This window comes from Bombus huntii, chromosome 1, assembly GCF_024542735.1.
Source record: "Bombus huntii isolate Logan2020A chromosome 1, iyBomHunt1.1, whole genome shotgun sequence".
Lineage (NCBI taxonomy): Eukaryota > Metazoa > Arthropoda > Insecta > Hymenoptera > Apidae > Bombus > Bombus huntii.
The window spans coordinates 2,733,959-2,752,266 of record NC_066238.1 but is presented as its reverse complement, the minus strand read 5'-3'; the positions used below and the strand labels follow the sequence as shown (position 1 = coordinate 2,752,266).

Genomic DNA, 18,308 nt, shown 5'->3' with positions numbered 1-18,308 from the left:
GTATATTTATTGTGCTATTTTAGACCATCGAGATATTTGAAATTAATTTGCGATCAACGTCGGGACCTTTGATTCTAATTTGAGAATCATGATTCCCTTCCAACGTGTCGCTGCGGTAGTTTTCTTCTCTGTGCTCAGTGTACGCATTTAATCATGCCATCCGAGTTTCTTTTCGTTTAATTGTGCATGTGATATATTACATTTGTTTCGTTTATATATAGTATAGCGCGCTATTATATTTTAAAGGTTTGGTCAAGGAACTGTCATACTTGGCCCTGTTCCAGCATCGAGATCAACCATTCGTGAATCGGAAATGTTTATAATTTTATTCGAAGGTTTACGACGATCTGATTGAAATTTGTTTCATCATCTGTTTTGTAACCTGCATTGTTGGTATCTGACGTTGAAAATTTATTTATGCGATTTATTCATATTCCAAGAGATTTTCGCTATTAGGATAAAAAATACTTTCTCATTTTGTAATTTTTTACTTTATGCTTCCGATATTCTTACTTTGTCGATTAAAAGACTAATTCCAATACTTAATTGATGTGTAAAGATTACAAAACGATTATTATAAATTATATTTCGTATTAATATTGCATTAATCAACGTGTTAACATTCTCAATATAAATTTTGGGATAAAAATCTTTCAGCGAATTAAAAGTACGATAAATTGTACCTTGTTTTCCACTACGTCAGAAAAACGCGCCAAATTATTCAAAACCAAAATAGAATTCGGTATCTCGTTAAAAGACCTACGAAAATACGATCAACAGATTTTCTACCTTTTGTTTGTGGATGCTCGATAAGTGATCACCCTAAATATTGACGTCATTTCAAGGGAAACTATAGCACGACTCTAGTTCATTTGGACCATGTCCATTAAAACCTGGGCCAAGTGTACGAGCGAAACTACAGTCACTGTCGCTGAACTTCTAATTATAATCACTTGATTATACGTGTTATAACGTAATTAGTAATGCATGACATTTTCGATACATCCCGGATGAAACGCATGCCTTCCATTTATGATTCCAAAAAGGAGATGCTTGTGAAAATCTTTATTGAAATTCAAGACGTTCATGATTTCATATAAAATCGCGCAATCAGCAATAACATTGAAACTTTTGGATACAATCTACATTCTTCTGGAAGAATACATCATCAGCAGCCGAATGACACACTGATAATCCTTATAATCATAATTATTACTAAAACACAGTCAAAATTGTAAATTTATAACGTAATTTTCCATCGAAATTTTATTCAGTTAGAAGCGATACATCTTTGAAAATTCGTATGATTTTTAATAAAGTATATGAGTTTATAAATAAAGGCTTATCTTTTATATATCTTCCATCTTGACTTCTTTGCTACAGGTTTTATGCTTTTTCTAGTCCGTAGTTTTAGTATTAGTCATTGTTAGTATTAGTCAACCCTTGACGAGACTGGTTGCAGTTGCTGGCAAAATGTTCGAATATATCTTTCCAAAATATTCGCAAGCCACAATTAATAACAATTTCTCGGTCGAATTAAATTAAGTAGCCAACTAATAGTAGCTAGTTACCTTATTTGTTAAAATACAATCTCCTTTCTCTTTCCTTATCTCTAAATCGAAATATGCTCTTACTTTTCACGTAGGGCAGATCTTCGTCGCGACTCTCGCTGGACAGACCAATGCAACTTCCGGTCTCGGTACGACTGCTCAAAGTGCTCCAGTCAGGTGTCAGAGATCTTGCCCGTTGTTTTACCTAAATGGCAATTAATAAAGTGATTAATGAAAGTACATTTTAATTGTGTATATGTCGGATTTATATATATATATATATATATATATATATATATATATATATATATAAATCTTATATATATATATATATATAAGAAAATTTACCTTGATCGAAAAGAAACTTCTGTCACAACCGTATCTGTTCTTAAGCAAAATGCAGTACGTGCCTTCGTCCGAAGGTACCACTCTCTTCAGTGTTAGTCTCACGTAATCGTCGATAGTTTCTTTGTAAGATCGAGGACCGTCCGTGATGTCTTTTAATCCCTTCATCCACGTAACTGTGAAATAGCGAATGAATAAAGATCGTAATATTTTAATTGTTATAATTTGACTAAAAAAATAAAGTATAATTAAATTATATTTTACTTCCATTATTGTACACGAACTGTTCATTTAACACTAGAACTACCGATAGTTAACACGAGGCTATTTCTACCAAACCAGTGAAAATGACTAATCTTTAAAAAATACCTAATAATAGAACATTTTTATATTTATCGAGTTATTACTTTCTTACAGAAGGAATTCCATGTTATGTAGCATATTTTTGGTATTATTAATCCATCTGGGACCATTTATCTAATTTAAAACCATATTTATACAATTGTAGAACCAGTCATTTTGACTGCTGTGGTATTTTTAGCGTTAAATAGCGAATCTTACCACGGGGTTTAGGTACTCCACAGAACCTAAAGGAAACACTGACGTCCTCTCCGGAAGTAACTGTAATCGATTTTTCCGAGGGTCTGGAAACGAACATGGCTGGCTTTTCACCATCCATGGCGCTAGGTGATATTACATCTACAGTAGCGATACTGTCTACGTGGCCATAAGCGTTAATAGCTCTGCAAATGTACGTGCCCCTTTCTGATTCGGTGACTTCCGGTAAAACCAACGTGTGAACACCAGACTCTATGAACGTCTTCGCTTTCGGGATGGAGACCGGCTCTCGTCTTTCGCCGCGGAACCATCTTACTTCGGGTGCCGGAACGCCTGCATTTATCGTTAATCGTAGGTATTTTGTTAGAAATTATTCAATTTTAAATAATACAAATATATTAAGATTTATTCGTTCAATTCGTTTCTCCAATTATTTTTGACACGTGTCAGTTTTAAAGGAAGAAAGAATTTTTTAATTTTGAACTTTTTAGTATTTTTTATGTTACTATTATATATCAACGGTTTAGGAATCACGTTGATTAAATTTATGAATCGATCCTTGAATCTGTAGGAAATAAAGAAAAGCTGTAATGTTATAAATACTATTTTCCTTAAATTTACTATTATTTTTCCAAGTAATTTATTAATGCTTGACATTTTTCATTATTCATGCTATCTTGCTGCTGTAAATAAACTCATGGAATTAGGTCATTTGTTTCTTGAAAATCGAAAATTAACACGTCTTGGAATTTATTCTAATGAAATTAGAAATTTACGAGTGAGATGAAATTGGATTCTCCAGCGAACAGCTATCTACATGTCATAACATAAATATTCATTGATTAAACGTTTAATACCTTTGACTTCGACTTGCAAGGCGATAGTACCGCCTTTGGGAACGCTGTAATCGCTCAAATAGCTAGAAAATCGCGGTCTCTTGTAAGTTTCGATGTTGAAGTAGTCGTCGAACGATTTCTCGTGTTTGCCCACGATTCGTCGTTCCCGTTCTTTAAAATATACAAATTAATCCAAATGTGATATTTGGAAGAGATATTTTGTTAACTAAAATTACAAAGATTACCGTTGAATTGAACGACATGCGATATCTCTTCGGTTCGTAGATCGTTCATTGCTCTGCAGGTATATCGACCGCTGTCCGTTGAATTGGGTGCAGCAATTTCCAACCGGTAGATACCGTCGTCTAAGTAACATTGTCTGAATCGATCGCCTTGAAGAATGCAACCGTCTTTCAACCAGGAGATGATCGGTATTGGATGGCCACGAACTCGACATTCCAGGATCAGCTCATTGTCGGATGGTCGATAAGTGTCTGTGTCATGATAATTTTATCGCAATATCAATAATATGTTGGAAAATAAAATATTGTTACATATTTGTGATACTTTGGGTTTCAATCGTGTTTTTACATATTGTTGCGTTGTACTTTAAGTTTAAAGTCTAAGTTAAGTAAAGTTTAAGTTAAGTAGCGAAAGTTTAAAGTCTTAAGAGAGATTAGTAGATATGTTTAAAAATAGATTTATATCTTTAAATACAGAAATATCGATATAATATTTTAATACTATTAAAATTTCCAAACCTTTTCAGGGTTTTACGACCCCAAATGAAATCAACTAAAATTGCTGTACCGTGTTCCACAAGTATCATAGAAAATTAGGGTTCCCAACATTTAGCGTTACAAAATTCCAAAAATTCATGCAATTTTTTTTTAACACACGGGTCATTCGATTATTTTTAATCGTGTTATACACAACGTATAACCTTGCAACATTAGAGAACACAATATTTTTGTTTAATATTATGCTTTATCTTCCCGTTTCTTCACTTTTCGTTTATTCCACAAATATTTAGTAGTTAGAATACTTTCAGGTACATACCTTTGATAGATCTTGTAAAAGTGGGGGGTGACAATGCTGGTTGGAAATCGGGATAAACTTTTAATGTGGATTCGGTGGTCGCGATTCCGTGAATATTTTCGGCAACACAGGTATACAATCCGGAGTCTTCAGGGAGTGCTTCGTGCAATTCAAAATAAGCCATACCATTATCGAATCGAGTTTTATATTTGTTCGTAGTTATGTCAAGCCTCTCGCCATCTTTTGTCCAGTAAACTCTTGGTTCTGGGTGTCCAAGTACGGTGCAGGTTAATCTCGTCCTCATACCAACTCCTACGGTTCTATTCGTCAATCTTGTGCAGAACGATGGCTTCTTTCCCTTGTCACGTGGTGTAAGCTGCGCAAGAAATCATTTTATATGTGTAACTTTGAAAAATAGTCCTTTAAAAAATATATTATTTCTCTTGGAATTTCAATTCTTTATTTTGTTGGTACTTGGAATATAATGGAATACGTTTGATAGCTTTTGAAGATATAAGATGATGCGTTTTACTTTATTCCTACCTCGTCCTTGATAGGCGGCAAATATATAGACAAATTCGAACCACGGTCGTCCAAATCAATTCGTGAACTAGTCTTTGTTCTGCTAGTGTATCTCGGTGGTTTGCTAACAGTAGCAGCTGTAATAGTCGTGTCACTATCACCCGTCGAATAGTCATCGTACTTCAACAAACTAATAGATCTTGTTCGAGTAATTTGATCGTCCCTTTTTCTTCTTCTTCTGTAGTACGTCCCAGTATCATAGTAGTATCTATCGATCGGAGTATCCCTCAGTTTATAATCAAGAAAATCATCGATTCTCTTCCTGGTCAAAGATGTCAGGGAATCTCTCCAGCTGTACGATCTAGAAGTGCTAGAGAGCCCCGAATCGAAACCAGAGTCGTGTCGATAAGATTTGTCTCGCCTGTCCCGCCAAAATTCCACGTCAGAAGAGCCAGCTTTCATTCTTCCAATTCGAAGCGCGTCATCCGCCATTTTTCTAAATAATTGATCCGATTCGCTTTGTCTTATTTTGGACCAAGTATCGTCTCTTAGTTGTTCTTGTCTTCGTCTACGAAGCCTGGATGCTTCTTCTTCCTGTCGTCTTCTTACGCGTTCTTCTTCTTCCTTCATTTCTCGCGCTGCTTCTTCTCTTCTTAATTGCCTTTCTGTTTCCCTTCTGCATCTCCTTTCTTCGTCTTCCCGCCTCGAACGCTCAGATTCTTCTCTATTCTGACGCTCTTCGGCTCTTCTTCTTTCCAAACGTTCAGTTTCCCTCCTCCTCATAGATTCTTTATCTTCGTTCCATTGTCTTTCAGCTTCTTTCCTCTTTCTTCTGCGTTCTTCTTCTCTTTGAAGTCTCTCTTCTTCTTCTCTGCGTAATTTCGCTTCCTCTTCCTGTCTTCTTTGTTCACGTTCCCTTCTTCTACGTTCGCGCGTTTCGTCTTCTTTCCTTAACCGTTCTTCTTCAGCTTTCCTAACTTTCTCGGCTTCTTGTCTTATCTGTTTTTCTTGTTCTTCTCTTCGACGCCTGATTTCTTCTCGTCTCTGGTCTTCTCGTTCCAGTTCTTTCTTTAACTTTTCTGCTTTTTCAGCTTTCCTGCGTTCTTCTTCTTCCTTTTTCAATTTCGCCCTTTCCTCTTTCCTTTTGTACTCCTCTTCCTCATGTTTGCGTCTTTCCTCTTCCTCTTTCTTCGCACGCTCTTCCCTTTCGCGTTTTCTCTGCTCTTGTTCCTTCTTCCGTTTTTCTGCTTCTTCCCGTTCCGTGCGCTCATCTTCCGCCTGTTGTAATCTTCGTTTTTCTATCCTTTTACGTAACTTTTCTTCTTTTTGTTCCAATGCCTCCGATTCAATCTTTTGTTCTCCTTCCACTTTCTTTCTACGTGCTTCTTCCTCTTGTTTCTTTCTCTCAGCCTCCTCTTGCTCCTGCTGTTCTTTTTCCTGTCTTAACTTTTCAGCTTGATCTTCTTTCCGACGTTTGTCTTCCTCCTCCTTCTTAAGATCTTCGTCTTGTTTCAATTTCTCAGCTTCTTTTGTTTTACGCTCTTCTTCTTGTTTTAATTTTTCAGTTTCTTGCTCCCTCTTACGTTCCCCCTCCTGAATTAATTTCTCAGTTTCTTCTGTCTTTTTACGTTTCTTGTCCTCTTTTAATTTTTGTGCTCCTTCCTTTTTCTTATGCATTTCCTCTTCCTTTAATTGTTCAACTTCTTCTTTCTTCTTATGCTCCTCCTCCTGTTTTAATTTCTCAGCTTCTTCTATCTTACGATCTCCATCATGTTTTAATTTTTCTTCTTGTTCCTTACGTGCTTGTTCTTGCTTTAATTTCTCAGCTGCTTCTTTCTTCTTACGTTCCTCCTCCTCCTGTTTTAATTGTTCAGGTTCTTGTTTCTTACGTTCTTCCTCCTGTTTTAGATTCTCAGTTTCTCCCTTCTTTTTACGCTTCTTTTCCCCTTTTAATTTTTGTGCTTCTTCTTTCTTTTTATGTTCCTCTTCTTGCTTTAATTTTTCAGCTTCCTCTTTCTTTTTGCGTTCCTCTTCTAGCTTTAATTTCTCAGCTTGCTCTTTCTTTTTACGTTCCTCTTCTAGCTTTAATTTCTCAGCCTCTTCTTTCTTTTTACGTTCCTCTTCTTGCTTCAGTTTCTCAGCCTCTTCTGCTTTTTTACGTTCCTCTTCTTGCTTCAGTTTCTCAGCCTCTTCTGCTTTTTTACGTTCCTCTTCTTGCTTTAATTTCTTAGCCTCTTCTTTCTTTTTACGCTCTTCCTCTTGCTTTAATTTCTCAGCTTCTTCTTTCTTTTTACGCTCTTCCTCTTGCTTTAATTTTTCAGCTTCCTCTTTCTTTTTACGTTCCTCTTCTAGCTTTAATTTCTCAGCTTCTTCTTTCTTTTTACGTTCCTCTTCTAGCTTTAATTTCTCAGCCTCTTCTTTCTTTTTACGTTCCTCTTCTTGCTTTAATTTCTCAGCCTCTTCTTTCTTTTTACGTTCCTCTTCTTGCTTTAATTTCTCAGCCTCTTCTTTCTTTTTACGCTCTTCCTCTTGCTTTAATTTCTCAGCTTCTTCTTTCTTTTTACGTTCTTCTTCTTGCTTTAATTTCTCAGCCTCTTCTTTCTTTTTACGCTCTTCCTCTTGCTTTAATTTCTCAGCCTCTTCTTTCTTTTTACGCTCTTCCTCTTGCTTTAATTTCTCAGCTTCTTCTTTCTTTTTACGCTCTTCCTCTTGCTTTAATTTTTCAGCTTCCTCTTTCTTTTTACGTTCCTCTTCTAGCTTTAATTTCTCAGCTTCTTCTTTCTTTTTACGTTCCTCTTCTAGCTTTAATTTCTCAGCCTCTTCTTTCTTTTTACGTTCTTCTTCTTGCTTTAATTTCTCAGCCTCTTCTTTCTTTTTACGTTCCTCTTCTTGCTTTAATTTCTCAGCCTCTTCTTTCTTTTTACGCTCTTCCTCTTGCTTTAATTTCTCAGCTTCTTCTTTCTTTTTACGTTCTTCTTCTTGCTTTAATTTCTCAGCCTCTTCTTTCTTTTTACGCTCTTCCTCTTGCTTTAATTTCTCAGCCTCTTCTTTCTTTTTACGCTCTTCCTCTTGCTTTAATTTCTCAGCTTCTTCTTTCTTTTTACGCTCTTCCTCTTGCTTTAATTTTTCAGCCTCTTCTTTCTTTTTACGCTCTTCCTCTTGCTTTAGTTTTTCAGCCTCTTCTTTCTTTTTACGTTCCTCTTCTTGCTTTAATTTCTCAGCCTCTTCTTTCTTTTTACGCTCTTCCTCTTGCTTTAATTTCTCAGCTTCTTCTTTCTTTTTACGCTCTTCCTCTTGCTTTAATTTCTCAGCCTCTTCTTTCTTTCTACGCTCTTCCTCTTGCTTTAGTTTTTCAGCCTCTGCTTTCTTTTTACGTTCCTCTTCTTGCTTTAATTTCTCAGCTTCTTTCTGCTTGCGTTCTTCCTCTTTTTGTTTCAATATCTCAGCTTCTTCCTTTTTCTTGCGTTCCTCTTCTTCCTTCTTCAGTTTCTCAGCTTCTTCCTTTTTCTTACGTTCCTCTTCCTCCTGCTTCAGTTTTTCAGCTTCTTTCTTTTTCTTACGTTCCTCTTCCTCCTGCTTCAGTTTTTCAGCTTCTTCCTTTTTCTTGCGTTCCTCTTCCTCTTGCTTCAGTTTCTCAGCTTCTTCCTTTTTCTTACGTTCCTCTTCCTCCTGCTTCAGTTTTTCAGCTTCTTCCTTTTTCTTACGTTCCTCTTCCTCCTGCTTCAGTTTCTCAGCTTCTTCCTTTTTCTTACGTTCCTCTTCCTCCTGCTTTAGTTTCACAGCTTCTTCCTTTTTTTTACGTTCCTCTTCCTCCTGCTTCAGTTTCTCAGCTTCTTCCTTTTTCTTACGTTCCTCTTCCTCTTGCTTCAGTTTCTCAGCTTCTTCCTTTTTCTTACGTTCCTCTTCCTCCTGCTTCAGTTTTTCAGCTTCTTCCTTTTTCTTACGTTCCTCTTCCTCCTGCTTCAGTTTCTCAGTTTTCTTCTTCTCCTCCTCTTCTCTCAACTGTTGTTCTTCCTCCCGTTTCTTTTCTTCCTCTTTATGTTTCTGTTTGTCAACTTCCTCTTCCTTCTTACGTTCATCCTCTTCCTTGTCCACTATTTTCATTTCTTCTTCAACTTCTTCTTTCTCTTTCTTCTTACTTTTCTTTTTCTCTTTATCCTCCTCCCACACTACCTGTACATTTAGCAATTTATCTCGAAGCAAGTTTATATCATTCATCAAATTCAAAATAGGCGTTTCGAGCTCCACAATCCCTTCTCCGCTTAAACTATCCTTCCACAGTGCTTCAACCTTCTTGATAGAATCTTCCAGCTCATACAAACTTATGTTCAAGGTTTTTAACACGCCATAAATTTCCGTAATCTCCAAATGTGAGGGTTCAGCTATAGGTTTATCAGCAGATTGCTCTCTAACAATCGCAATTGCTTTTCGAAGCATTTTCAATGATTCCATCGGCCCTTCTCCAATCTCTTGTTTATCTAAAACACTTTGAATTCCTTGCTTAAGTTGTTCAAGTGGCTTAGCCAACATATTCAGAGCTTCCTTCTCAATCTGAATCTCTAGACCTAGCAAACCTTTGTAACTTTCTATCTTATTATCAATCGACTCAATAGAATCGTTTACTTCTTTAATAGAGTGAATCAACTTCGTCGATATTCTTGTAACTTCTTCCATAGAAATAACACTCTCTTTCTTCTGCTTTTGCACTTCCTCACGTTGATCAGACAGGACAGCTTCCAAAGCAGCTTGTAATCCTTTCAACGGTTTCTCCAAGTTTTCAAGATATACAGTCGAAGATTCTTCCACTGTCATAATCTTCTCTTTCAGTTGCAACAAAGGTTCAGCCAAGTATCCAATTATAGTTTCTGTTATATTTGAAGCTAATTGTAATTTTTCAGCAGCTTGTTCTTCAATAAACGATATACTCTTCTCAAGATTAGATAATGAATCCACAATAGCATCGATACTAGCTTCTTCTTCCTCTATACTCATATCAGTCTTATTTTTCAGCACTAGGAAGCTTTCCTGCACGTCAGCTAATGGTTGCACCAATGTCTTCACTATCTCATATTCATTTTCCTTCTCTGCTTTCGTATTTTTAATAATATTTTCTTCCATTTCAATGATTGTCGATTTTATAACTTCCACCGGTTGCACCAATTTCTCAACGACAGACCAATCTGGTGTATCAATCCTCGACATCTCTTCAACAAGTCCAGGCTCAGGTTCCACCACAACGCACTCTCGAATCTCAGCAATAGATCTTTCTATTTCTTGCAGAGGAACTGCCAAACATTCTGTGATCCAATGACTCGATTCTTCTGGCATTGGTTCCACTTCAGGAGACATCACTCGTTCTTCAAGTACAGAAATGCTTCGATGCAGAATTATCAAGGGCTCAGCTAAAGCAGATAACAAAGACACCTCATCAACTGGTCGATCTTCCACAGATTCAACCAACATGCGATCTTCGATTAATGCAATCGAATTGCAAAGTTCTTCTAAAGGTTCAATTAATGGATTTAGTGTAGTTTCTGGCTTTTCCTCACTATCAAAAGATTTCTCTTTCGCAGATTCAATGGCTGTTTGCTCGTTGATAACAGACACAGCTACGTTTTTTAGTTCTAATAAAGGCTGTGCCATAGCCTTCAATAAAGAAATGTCCTCTCTTTCGGATAACGTCAGAGCAATCTCATTCGCGTCCATTGATTTTCTTTCTTCGACGATTATTGCCAGACACTCTTTTAACTCACTGAGCGGCTTAGCCAAACTCTTCAAAGTTTGTGTTTCTTCTTCAGAAATTGAAAGAGCCATTTCTGAAGGCGATTCTACGGTACCTTGATCCACAATCCTCGGTTCTGTGACTTGAACATTTGCTTCTTCAACAACATCCGCCCAAGTCTTCAAAGATGAGGCTTCTTCTGAGATAGTATCTGCTGCTGGTTCGATAATTATCTGTTGTTGATCGATAGTGGCAGCACGTTTTACTAAATCGTGAAGAGTCTTTGCAAATGTTTCAAATGCCGCGACACTTTCAGTTTTAGAGAATTTTTCTGAAAATTCTGGAGCAAATTCAACGGCCCGTTGAATAGTAGCCACAGAAGTTCTTAAGTCTATCAACGTCTGTGCCATTGTCTTCAATTGAGAAGCATTGCCAGCCTCTGACATACTTTGCATGCCCTCTTCTACCATCATATGCTCTTCAATCACTGCGATTGATTTCTGGAACTCCTCGAGAATTGGTTTTAAAGTTGTCTTTTCAAATGATACTTTATCAGTTTCTAAACTCTTCGTATCGTGCTCTATCACATGTTCTCCTTGAATCGCAGCAACGAAACATTGTTCTAATCGTTGCAACGGTGGGATAAGTTCGGTTAATATCGTCATAGGTTTCTTCGTATCCGATGTTTCCAATATTTCAGCTTCTTGAAGCTTAATCTCTGCCATAGTCGAAATGGATTCTTGTAATAACTTGGCAGGAACAGTAACTGTTTCTGAAACTTGAGCTTCAAGTTTCTGTGGTGTCTCTAATTGAATCGTTCCTATAATTGTAGCAATCACTTTTGGTTTTGAGATAGTCGCAGAACATTGTTTTCTGAACTCTTCCACAGCTTTTCCAAATGCTTGCAACGCAGACGCGTTTTCGACGTCTAGAATTTGTTCGCCAGGTTTTTCTATAGTTGTCAATTGTTGCACCACAGCTACGGACGTTCTTAAATCACTTAATGATCTTTCTAGATTTTTTATTACAGCAAAGTCTTCAGTATCTCCTATTAAACTTAAAGTTTCCTTGGCAAAAACCAGTTGCTTCTGAATTTCTGCCACGTTTTTGTTAAGTTCTTCTAATGTTAATTTAACTGGTAATTCTTGTAAAGCTGGAATTGCTTGAGAAATTTCTTTGACAGTTTCGTATTTTGTTACTGCTTCTTGCTGCATGGCTGATAAGAACGATTCTTCGAGTTTGTGCAATGGTTGCACCATGCTCAAGAAGAGTACAACTTCTTCTTCTTTCTTCTTCCCCAATAATTCACTTTCTTTGTCTATATTCAAAATTGTAGTTTGTAGCTCGTTAATGGGTTCAATGACAGTTTTTACAAAATCTTCGACCACTTTGTTCTTCGCCGGAACTTCTTCAGATTTCTTCACTTCGTATTGTTTGACTGCAGCTAACAGTTTTTCTCCAGTTTCTTCCATCGATCGTGCAAAAGCTTCCAATCGAGACTTTTCTTCACCTGTCCTCAATTCTTTTGTTTGATCTTGCTGAGCAATTGTTATTTCCTGAACAGCTGCCACAGACAATTTCATCTGTTCTAAAGACTTCTCTGCTGCTAGCATCATGCTAACTTCACTAACTTCTCCTGAAATTGTCGCGGTTTCACTCGTTTGCTGTTGAATAGTAATGATGGATTTCTGGAATTCTTCCAATACAGGTTGTAAATTTAATTTATCAACAGGAATTTCACTCTTCTTCAACTCTTTTGTAGTCTCTTCTTCTAGCACTTTACCTTCTAGCAATGCAGTCTGTAAAGCTTGTTCCAATATATTCAATGGTTCTATAAGAACATTTAATTTCACATTAGTTTTCTCTTTAGGGATTTTCAATTCTTCTACCTGCTGCATTTTCTCTTCTTCAATGTGAGAAAGCGACTCACGTAGAACATGAACCGTATTACTTATCTTCTGAAGAATTTCAACATCCACCATCTTTGCTTGTTGCTTCTCAGCTTCTTCCAACTTCTTTTCTACTTTCTTCTGACTTATCACTGCTGAACATCTTTCTTCTAACTGCTCTATCGATTTAGCGAAAGCTTCCAAGGCAGATTTCTTCTGAGTCTTTATTTCTTCAGTCTCTTCCGAAGAAAGCGTGATTACATGTTGAACAGCGATAGTAGCTGTTTCTAGTTCTTCAAGTGCTTCATTTAAATCCTTAGCAGTCTCTAATTTTGAAGATTCTTCAAAGCTCGTAGCTAACTGTCCTTGAATATTAACAATGCTTTCTTTTAATTCTTGCAAAATTGGTCGAAGGACAATAGTCTGTGGAGTTTCTCTTTGAATTTGTTCCACGGATTCAAGTTTCTGGTCACTTGCTTGTTGAACCACGTTCACCAAAGATCTTTCTAACTGTTGTAGAGGATGCATCAAAGGAGTCAACGTTTGCACATTCCCTTTTTGCAATTCTAACGTGCCAATTTCTTCAGTGCTGTCTTCCTGTATCTTCATAATAGTCTCGTGCAGCGTGTGAATCGGCACGATAATCGTTTCGAGAACTCGTGTCTCCAGTTTTTCAGCTTCCATCGACTCCATCACTGTCTCCTTCGCGTCCACTTGATGCTGACTGACCATAGCCATGCATTCTTCTAGTTCTTGCACCGATTTCGCGAAGTGTCGCAGCGCTGTCACCTTCTCTGTCTCCGACAGTGTTTCTTCTACGCCTGGTTCAGTGGATACCACACTCTGAATGATCGCGAGAGAAGAATTCAAGTCTTCCAGCGATTTTTCTGTGGCTTGCATGATAGAAGCCTCCTCAATGGAGTGCTCTGCCACTGTTTGCAATTTTACTTGTTCTTGTACCGATGCTACGCATTTCTGAAGTTCTTCCACGATAGGTTGAATAGCCAGTTTTTGCAAAGGTGGAGCTGCTTGAGATATTTCCTCAATTCTGTTGAGTTCCGTCGAGATTGCCTGTTGAACAGTGGAAGATAGCGAAGTTTCTAATCTTTGTAGTGGTTCTACCAGGATCATCAAAGCACTTTCTGATGCAGCCATTTTAGAAGAATCGAGAGCTTCCACTTGTTGCAATTTTTCTTCTTCGATTTTGATAATAGTTTCCCTAAGTAGTTGAAGAGGACTGACAGCCATGTCTAGTATCTCCACTTGAGACTCTTTTATTTTTTTGGGGACTAGTTGTATGCCAATCTGTTGCTGGGAAATTACAGCTAAACACTTTTCACCGATTTCTTCCACAGATTTTGCGAACGATTTTAGAATTGAAATTTTGTCTACGTCTGATAAATTACCCGTTTGTTCAGTCTCCAATATTATCTCCTTAATAGCTGCTACTGAAGATTTCATTTGTTCCAAGGGTTCTTCTATAGTCTTCGCAACAGAACCTACCAATTTATCTTTCGATTCTTCCTTAGTAGGTTCCAAAGAAACTTGTTCTTGAATTACACCAATAGACTTTTCTAACTGCTGTAAAACAGGCCCGACATTCAACTTCATAGAGGATTGGACATCCTCCAAGTCTGATGTAGATTCGTCTTTAACGATGCTCGTCTCTTGAACAGCCACTGACAAAGATTTTTCTAATTGTTCCAAAGGTTCGACCAACGTATGTAAAACACCAGCGATTTCTTTCGTTTCTGACATAATTAAAGTTTCAGTCTCTTGTGTCTGTTGTTCGTCAAGTTTGGAAATGGTCTCACGTAAAATTTGAATTGGACTTGCTATATTATCGAGAGCTTGCTGTCCAAACTCTTGTATATCTATTTTAGCAACTTGTGGCTGTTGCAAAGTACTAATTTCAACTTTTTGTTGGCTAGAAATCACCGAAGACACATTTGCTATCTTTTCCACACACTTGGCAAGCGTTTTCAGGGCTGTTGTTTTCTCTTCACTGGTTAATTCTTTGGTTTCTTCTGCCTCAAGTGTTTGAATGGCTGTCACAGCAGATTTAAGAGTTTTTAATGGACTTTCTATCAATTCGGCAACAGAAGCTTCCACTTTTGTAGTGGACACATCAAGTTTCTTCGGTTGTACAGCTATCTGTTCTTCTATCATAACAATTGATTTCTGCAGTTCTTCCAATACAGGACTAACCTTTAATTGCTCCGTAGGTAAAGTAGTACTCTTTATTTCTTCAGTCTTTTCATCTTTCGAAGGATGAATTTGTTGAATTGCTGTGCATAATAATTGTTCCAATTCTTCTAAAGGATGCACTAGAGGTTTCAAAGCTTCTACTACGTTTTTGCTTGTTTCATCTAAAGCTCGTACCTCATCAGTCTTCTGTTCTTCAATCTCAGAAGCTGTTTCACGCAAGAGTTGAATAGGCTGACTCATCATTTCTAAAACTTGCTCCAATTCTTCTTTTCGAATTTTTTCTGGAGATTCTATCTTTACTGGAGGAGAACTGACAATCGCTGTACATTTTTCTCTTAATTCATTCACCGATTCAATGAATGTTTCGACTGCCGGTGTCTCTTCTATATTGGAAAATGTTCCTGCCCTTTCAGTTTCAAATGTTACTATTTTTTGCACCGCACCGATTGACAATTTGAGATTTTCTAGCGATTTGTCTATTTCTTTTACAATTAATGCCTTATCCTCTAATTTGTTCATTTCCTCATTCGCTTCGAAGATCATTTCTTCTTGAATTGTGGCAATGGACCTCTCCAATTCTTCTAGAATATTGGCTACTGGTAGCGATTGCAAAAATGGAACGTTTGATTGTGTTTCTTCCGTAATTTCTTCATGTTCTACAGTTTGTTGCTGAGAAGAGATATCCAAAGATTGTTTCAATTTTTCCAAAGGATCAATAATAGTACTCAAGATAATTGCAGCTGTCTTTGTAGGCAAATCCAATTGTTCAGTTTCTTCCAATTTCTCTTCCTCGATCTTTGCAATCGCTTCACGAAGATTTTGTATTGGACTGACTATCTTCTTCGCGATATCTGCTTCTAATTTTTGTTGTTTGGTTAATTCAGCTGATTCTATCGAAGGCGGAGCAGAACCAAGTGGCGAGGCATCCTCTGGTTTCACTTGTTCTTGAGAGACCATGAGGACTTCTATCAGTTCTTCAAGAGGTTTCGCTGTGGTTTCCTCGATATCCAAATTTTCTTCTTTTGTTTTCGTCATCACTTTGATTTCTTCGACCACTTTCATACTCTTCGTTTCAGCAGTCTGTTGAATGACCTTTACGAGTTCAGAAATCGCTTCGTTTACATTTTGTGCGTTTCCACGTAGTGGAATACAATCTGTAGGAAGCTGAGAAGTTGCTTCTTGGATAGAAGAGAGTTCACGTTGAAGAGATTTTAGAGGTTCTGAAAGTATTTGCAAGGATACCATTACGTTTTCTTTCAGTGCTGGTGCTAACTCTTTTTGAGTCAAACGAAGAATCTTTTCTGTGGCTTGATCTACGTTTATTAAGGATTCCAGCAGATGAACAAATTGCGTTTTAAGTTCTGAGATTGAAGAGGAAGATAATGTGTTTTGAATTGATGCGCTGGTTGCTTTTAAGTCGTAAAGGATTTGTATGAGGGCTGTTAATTCTCGAATTCTTCGTTTCTCTTCTTCCGATCTCGAGGAAAGAGGTTCGTCTAGAGCTACAGACACGAGACTGGTTAGTTCTTTGAAAGGTTGTTGTAGAGCATTGATCAGCGAGCCTGTCTTTTGTATCAGACTGATTTTTGCCTGTTTTCTTTCCTCCTCTGCCATTTCTTCTGCCTTTGCTAAGTCTTCTATTCGTTCTAAAGCTTCCATTATCTCTCTTTGTCTTTCTGCCTCGTTTGATTCTTTAAATGCTGATTCACTTGTTTCTTCTTTTGTTTTCTCTAGTGATTCTTCTACGACTCTTTCTGTTTTTAGTGTTTCCTCTACTTTTTCAAATACCTGCTCTTTAGTATCATGCTTTTGTTTTAATTCTTCGGATTTTTTAGATTCTTCTATTTTTATTTCTTGACTTGCCACTTCTTCTTTTTCAATTTTTTCTTCCTCCATTCTTTCGACTGCTGTTTCAGTCCTTCTTTTTTTTTGTTCTGGTTCTATCGTTTGTGCGATTATTTCTTCCACAGATTCTTCAACACCAGATGCTCCTTTTAATTTTTCTGTTACAGCCACTTTTTCAGACGATGTTGTTTTTTCGTCTACAGTTTTAACCGGCAGTGCTACTTCATCTGTTAAAATTTCTACTTTTTTTTCATCTATCAACTTTTCGGTTTCGCCAAGCGGAGCTTCTACTTTTACCATAGCCTTTGGCATTTCTTCCGTCATCTGCGGCACAGTTTCGACTTCTTCCTCTTTTATCGATAGTTTCTCTGTCATATCAAATAATATTTGGCCAGCACCTTCTGTTATCTCTTCGGAAAACACTTCAACCCTTTCCACTGCTTTCGACAATTCTTCTGTTGATTTGTGTATTACTACTGATTCTCCTTCTTTCGTTATCTCCAGATCTCCAGCTTTTTCTTCTTTCATTCCTTCAACCGACACGACTTTTCCGACGTTCATTACTTTAATACTTTCAACTTTACTCTCTTGTACCAATTCAGGGGATACAGTTGCTGCTTCAAGAGCCATAACTGTTTCTTCTTTCATTTCTTTCAGAACATCAAGTTCTTCTTCTACCAATTCAGGAGATTCAAGTGTTTCCGTTCCCATTATTTGGAGAGTGCTGAGTATTCCCTCTTCAGTTACTTCAAGAGCTTTAGCTTTCTCTTCTGTTGTCCCTTCAAGAAGTTCGACTTTCCCTTCTGTCGCTCCTTCAAGGGTTTCAATTTTTTCTTTTCCCATTACTTGAAGAACTTTGACCTTCTCTGCTTCTGTTACTTCAAGAGCTTGAGCTTTCCCTTCTGTTGTCCCCTCAAGAAGTTCGACTTTTCCTTCTGCCACTCCTTCAAGAGTTTCAACTTTTTCTTTTCCCATTACTTGGAGAACTTTGGTTTCTCCTTCTTCAGTTACCTCAAGAGCTTTAGCTTTCTCTTCTGTTGTGCCCTCAAAAAGTTCGACTTTTCCTTCTGTCGCTTCTTCAAGGGTTTCAACTTCTTCTTTTCCCATTACTTGGAGAACATTGGTTTCTCCTTCTTCAGTTACCTCAAGAGCTTTAGCTTTCTCTTCTGTTGTGCCCTCAAAAAGTTCGACTTTTCCTTCTGTCGCTTCTTCAAGGGTTTCAACTTTTTCTTTTCCCATTACTTGGAGAACTTTGTTCTTTTCCTCTTCAGATACTTCGAGAGCTGTAGCTTTCTCTTTTGTTGTCCCCTCAAGAAGTTCGACTTTTCCTTCTGTTACTCCTTCAAGGATTTCAATTTTTTCTTTTCCCATTACTTGGAGAACTTTGGTTTCTCTTTCTTCAGTTACCTCAAGAGCTGTAGCTTTCTCTTCTGTTGTCCCTTCAAGAAGTTCGACTTTTCCTTCTGCCACTCCTTCATGGGTTTCAACTTTTTCTTTTCCCATTACTTGAAGAACTTTGACCTTCTCTGCTTCTGTTACTTCAAGAGCTTGAGCTTTCCCTTCTGTTGTCCCCTCAAGAAGTTCGACTTTTCCTTCTGTCACTCCTTCAAGAGTTTCAACTTTTTCTTTTCCCATTACTTGGAGAACTTTGGTTTCTCCTTCTTCAGTTACCTCAAGAGCTTTAGCTTTCTCTTCTGTTGTTCCTTCAAGAAGTTCGACTTTCCCTTTTATCGGTCCTTCAATGGTTTCAACTTTTTCTTTTCCCATTCCTTGGAGAACTTTGATCTTTTCCTCT

The 18,308-nt window shown here is 37.4% G+C and overlaps 1 protein-coding gene across 12 annotated transcripts in view; it reads right to left on the bottom strand.

Annotated features, from left to right (window-relative positions):
• Positions 1–18,308, bottom strand: part of LOC126871375 (titin homolog) — a 74,434-nt gene that overhangs the window by 29,721 nt on the left and 26,405 nt on the right. For 6 of the 12 annotated variants that reach the window (XR_007691645.1, XM_050630121.1, XM_050630189.1 and 3 more), the window contains 7 exons: positions 4,871–17,920; positions 4,349–4,703; positions 3,535–3,783; positions 3,311–3,460; positions 2,457–2,786; positions 1,899–2,071; positions 1,635–1,755 (listed from right to left, as the gene is read on the bottom strand). Coding sequence is in view for 11 of the 12 variants with exons in the window: in XM_050630121.1 (XP_050486078.1) it covers positions 1,635–1,755; positions 1,899–2,071; positions 2,457–2,786; positions 3,311–3,460; positions 3,535–3,783; positions 4,349–4,703; positions 4,871–17,920 (14,428 nt within the window). In the remaining variant the exon portion in view is untranslated. The remainder of the gene's footprint in view (positions 1–1,634; positions 1,756–1,898; positions 2,072–2,456; positions 2,787–3,310; positions 3,461–3,534; positions 3,784–4,348; positions 4,704–4,870; positions 17,921–18,308) is intronic. The other 6 variants (XM_050630171.1, XM_050630136.1, XM_050630146.1 and 3 more) reach the window with 6 other exon arrangements.